Here is a 5,828-nt window from a genome sequence, read left to right as displayed (position 1 = left end):
GAAAAATTCCGCCAATCATAGTCGAGGTAACGATATCGATGATTATAATTGGCTGATTTGAAAATTTATTCCCGCGCCGTTACTCAGCGTCGTTCCCTGTACTATTAATAACTACATACTACTACTACATACTACTACTACATGCTACTACAACTACATACTACTACTAACTACATACTACATACTACTAACTACATACTACATACTACTAACTACATACTACTACTACATACTACTCACCCATACATAGTACACACATGAAGAATTTCCATCAAAATTGAACAACCATTTTTTTGCTCATTATTTTTCTGAACATTAAAATTATTACACATAATTTTTATAAACAAAACGCCATCTCACACGAACAACAACAACTTCGTGCCTTGTTCCTCCTTCGCATCCGCTTCCATCTTCGTCGTCCCTGTCGTCGTCGTCGTAGTAATACTAGTAGTAGTAATACTAGTAGCTGGAGTGGCGCGAAGTTGGGCTAGTTGGGCTTCGATGGCGGCCATGGCGTCGGGTGTGAGTGTGTATTTGCTCCAGCTCCACATTTGAACGATGCATAGCACGACGGGGGGGGCCACAAGCAGTTGGAACATGGCCTTCTTCATATTCTCATTGTCTTCTTCTTTCAAGCCAGAAGTCGAGACGTGGAGCCAGTGGGCCGCTAGAATCGGCAGCACAGAGTCCATGGGCTTGCAAAACACAGCGTTTAGACCCATCAGCATGGCACTGGACGACCACGTGGGTTGATTGCGACTACTTGGGGGGTCTTGGAGATGACGTGGCGATGTGGCGGAGTGTAGTGGCGCTGCTTGCAACCGTCTACGTACAGAAGTTAATACAAAAGATAACATAAACATAATAGGCAAAACAAAGTCCTCAGGAAGTGAGAGTTCGAAACAGTGTATTGTGGTTGTTCGAGTGAAATTTCATTGTGTTGTGGCGTGGTTTCTCGGTGGAATTTAAATCTATTTGATTGGCTACTTCAGATGAACTCAAAATTATTAGCCAATCAAAACCTTCTAAATAAAATTCAACCAATCAGATCGATTGTGGTCGATTGCACCCCCTCCCCAAATTTGTATCAAATCGACTATAGTACGTCGTCACATTGTAGGGGGTTTCTTCTAAACTAGAACAGCGACATATGAATTGTGACCTTAATCTTGGCAAGATTATACTCTACCAATTTGGAGTTATTTTCGCTAATTAATATTTATTGAAATATTACATGGATTTTGAATAATATAATTAAATAACTAATTACTTGAAGTAAAATAATATTTGTATGTATATCAATATTTGGTAAATTTTGAAAATTTGAAAATTCTTTTTCGATTTTTTTTTAATTCTAAATTTTAAAATATTAATATTTTAGGTACATAGAAGCGTACAGAGCGAATGAGATTGAGGGACGACGACACGATAACATGATCAATGCTATACTTCGAACCAGTTTGAGTGAGTTGAACACAGGACACACTGGTTTCCATATAAAAATATTCTTCCGATTCAAAGAAATACTCGGATCGATCGATTCGAATAGATATATTTGGTGAAACAAATAGGAGCCGTGTTCAAGAATTATTTAGTCTGAAATCAATTTTATATTTCAATAAAAATATTAATCAGTCCGTCGTGGGTTCAAATCCCACACACTATTTTTCTACATTCGTTCCAAATGTTATTTGTCTGCAACACGACCGTGTCTAGGTACTACTACAAGGACAGTGCCTAGATAGTAGGTACAACTGTACTAGTAGTAGGTTGTACCTGAGAGTCACTACTACTACTACTACTACTACTACTACTACTACTACTACAAGGACAGTGCCTAGATAGTAGGTACAACTGTACTAGTAGTAGGTTGTACCTGAGAGTCATCTCCTTGTGCATGTTGCTCATAGCGACGGTAAACCCGCCGGTAGGGATGTCTGTCACGATCGAATTGATGGCGAGGAAGGCGAGGACGACCCACGGCGGACTGGTCACACCATTGCCGCCAACAACCAGCAACACCACCGCAGCCCCCAACTTCACTCGAAACGAAAGCCGATATACCTATATATATATCCATAATATAATACTCGATATATATATAAACAAGGTCGACGAGGAATATCGCTGCATGCACACAACAACGTAAATCGTGTACAGGCACTGTTGTCTTGTATCTAGCAACATATATATATATCCACTTGCTATATACTATTAATAGTACTACTTGGAAGTACGGTATTAACACAACTGAATCGCCCACAATTACAGATAATTGTCATCGTCGAACGTGTTACAGTATAATGCCGGGTGGGCGTACACGAGTACTAGTATATAAACACACGGACAACAAACGAGAAATAATATATATATCACACACAAATTTAGACATAAAACTGACACATATGAATATATATATATACATTACCTCGTACACGCCAAGGTAGTCGAGTGCCGAGAACGCGGCGAGTTTAATCATTTGCTTGAGCACGGGCAGCACCGACACGAACGTAGCGGCCGTGGCTTCGTTCTTGACGAATGTTGTCACAAACAGCCGCAAGTACGTTCGATTGAAGTTGGATTGGGTCTCCAAGCACATTTCCATACCAAGCCACGCGTGGAAGTTGGACAGGCGCGAGAATTCCCCCATAAAGTTCTTGACAAATGTTGGCGGCAACTGGTTGGAGGGGGCGGAGTGGCGGCGGCGGACGTAGGCCCGACGGTAGGCGTAATAAAATACGCCAAAGCAAAGCCCAGATAAGATGGCCAACCCGATGCAAAACATGCGAAAGTGAGATTTATGCCACATCTGACCCAACCATGTCACAGCAAAACCAGTGGCCATCCCGACGACAGACTTGACTCGTAATACCTAATTATAGTACTTTGTAGCTTTGTAGTACGATCGATCGATCGTTGGATTCGAACCTCTCGCAAATAATGTGTAATATATATATATATTATACCACAATATGTATGTATTTACTTCTTTAGTTAGCGACCGAAAAAACACTAGTACAAAGTTTGTGTTTTAAATATTCATATTTTTGCGTTTCCATATTTCTTCTTTGCAACCTCTCAAAACAAATAAATAGTAACATTTAAAGGATGAAAAAATATTTTATTTTTTTAATATCTGTGTCCATCATTTGGCAAATTTTTTACTATCTCGATTCTTTGGCAAACATACGCCGATGCTTGACAGGTGAATACTACTACGTAGTACTTATATTCAAATACTAGTAAAGTGACGTAGTGGCAATATATATATATATATATGTATATAAGTGAAGAATACGACGATAATGCAGAGACATAAATATATTACGTGCAAACGTTGTATTCGACAAATATATCCTAACGTTAGTATATATATGTCGAAGGGATACCAAATCGAACATGACCAGGAAAGGACATGAGGCTGCATGTTGACGTATGAACGTACGTGGATGCGTTGGGAGTCTGAAATGTCCATCTCCGTGAGCAAGGACCCGCCAGCAATTGCGCAAAACGAGTACCTAATGCAGATACATCGGTATTCGTTCTGTCATGGTTCGTGGACGAGGACGTTCGTACGTACATGGTGTCGTAGCAGGACAAGCTCACGACGAAATGCACAGCCGGGTACGCTGGCCAGGGGTACCACGGCAACAAGAAGCTCAGACTCCATAGAATCCCGCCGCATTGAAGCAGCCACGCTCGTCCCTAAGGAATGAACGATGAGATTGGGGTTGAGGGACGGCTGTTGGAGTACCGTGGTGAGCGCAAGGGAGTCCAAGAGCACGGCCCCGACAATATCGTTCAACGTGTTGATCACGGCGTAGATGACGTGTCCTGTGGCGTACGAGGACAGGTCGAGCTTGTAGTCGGTCAAGAACGTCTCGACGTGGAACGTGTTGAAGGTCGCCGCAAGCATCACACTCGCGCAGGTTTCGGCGCAGAACGCGACGTAGATCCATCGAGACACATCAAGTCGTTCATGCGCCTTATCCTTCTTGTCATCAATCTCATCATCCACCGCACTCGGCACGTCCGCGTCGGCACCGGCGCGGTGCTGAATTGTCGTCATATCTGACTATGAAATGCAGAAACGGGATTCGACCAATCACAACTGTGCATTGTCGGGTATCATAGTAGTTTATTGATCGACGCACTATTATTAATAATACTTTGTAGAATGAATAAGCTATGCATTTCTTTCTTTTAAATAAAATTATACTTTTATATTCTTAAATCAATACTGAAGTGGTCTATTATTGATATAATTTGTATTTTAATTTGTATCCTACTACTTACAGTTAGTACTTCGAAGTAGGTGCTACTATTATAGTATGGGAAAATCGAAAATCCGCTCAAGTTGTTTGAATTATTGTCGATTTTCTTCAAATTTCCCAATTTTGCATGGTTCGTTCAATCGAGCACAAATAGAGCCGAGACATCTGATTGGCCATTATCCACTTCGTCCTTTCCAGTAGAAATTCGAAAATGGATTGTAGCCAATCAGCGACAAGTAATTTCGGATTGACCAATGGGAGAGATTGGTGCTCGATTCGCTCGGCGAGATTCGATTGAACGGGTTCCGGAAATTCATACCGAATCTCCAATATCTGGGTAACGGATCTGTGATTTCCCGATTTTAAGCTCCATTCAATCGACCATTTCTAGCGAAGTTCAAATTATCTCGACGTAAAAGTTGCAGTCACAAACTCACTTTTTTTAGCTCTATAGCATCGTCCGAATACAAATCCAGAGTAAGAGTGTGAATTAGGGCAAATAAAATGTCAAAGTTAGGCGCTCAAACAGGCGATCGGTGATTTGCCGGAATTTAACCTTGAATTCAGTATTGGAATTTTACGGCTTCGTTCAAACAAAATTATTGATTTATAGAGCAATATTATATGTATGAAGAAATAATATTTTACAGGTCATACTTGATTTGAAAACAGGTGATAACCTCTTTAAAATAGTACTGTACCCATCATAACGTTTTGAAGGTGTCAGTTGTTGCAGGCTTTTATTTTATCCAATCATATCAATTCTTGAATTCTATTGGGTAGTGCAGCTCGGCAAATCACCGATCTTTCGGCAAATCACAGATCCGTCACGTTATATATATATTGTGCTTTCGAGTGAATTTTCGTGTTGTGGTTTCTCGTTGGAATTTAAATCGATTTGATTGGCTACTTCAGATGAGCTCCAAATTTTTAGCCAATCAAAACCGTCTTAATGAAATTCAACCAATCAGATCGATTGTGGATCAGTTTGGTCGGCGCGATTCAATTGCACACCCTCCCCAAATTTGTATCAAATCGACAATATATATATATATATGCATACTGACACTGAGAAACGAAAAGCCTGGGAAGATGAATTCCACGGGATGGACAGATCAAAACTGACCGGGACGAGTTTCCGTACATTTGGTGGAGTATTTGAAGTTGAACTACGTTTCTGCTGTGTAAACTAATAATAATGTTACTCTGTCACAGCCTTCACTTGGTCATTTTGAACCGGATGTGTTGAAGTACTAACAGTAAATGGAAGTATGGATCGGTGCTAAATTCACCACGTCCAAAACGACCTGATTGAGTGTCCAAGGCAGTTAACTGTAAGGTACGTTACACTGTAGTGGAAGTAACTTCACTTGCACGTATTGCTTGAGGCTACAGTACCGAATTGGCGCCGCGTACTTCGTGGACCTCAACCCCTGCATCTTCAGCTATAACATGTTATGCTCAAGATTCTACGGACTCGTGAAGTGCTTCCAGGGGAGGACGAAAGCATGGATGGTACATGGAAGAAAGGGTGGCATCTGGTTTGGGAGGTTC

General features: G+C 41.0%; 1 protein-coding gene across 1 annotated transcript; it reads right to left on the bottom strand.

Annotated features, from left to right (window-relative positions):
- Window positions 1-291: 291 nt before the first annotated feature.
- On the bottom strand, window positions 292-4,069 carry H257_11945 (hypothetical protein; the record flags this gene model as incomplete). Its single annotated transcript, XM_009839026.1, has 6 exons — window positions 292-825; window positions 1,877-2,064; window positions 2,429-2,872; window positions 3,446-3,518; window positions 3,581-3,705; window positions 3,755-4,069. The coding sequence occupies 6 exons, from the start codon at window positions 4,067-4,069 to the stop codon at window positions 357-359; spliced, it is 1,614 nt and encodes a 537-aa protein (XP_009837328.1). The 3' UTR covers window positions 292-356.
- Between the last annotated feature and the right edge of the window lie 1,759 nt (window positions 4,070-5,828).

The sequence above is a fragment of the Aphanomyces astaci genome (genome assembly GCF_000520075.1).
Source record: "Aphanomyces astaci strain APO3 unplaced genomic scaffold supercont1.37, whole genome shotgun sequence".
NCBI classification, from domain to species: domain Eukaryota; phylum Oomycota; class Saprolegniomycetes; order Saprolegniales; family Verrucalvaceae; genus Aphanomyces; species Aphanomyces astaci.
Note: the sequence above shows the minus strand (reverse complement) of the source record. Positions and strands in the feature narration are given on the sequence as shown.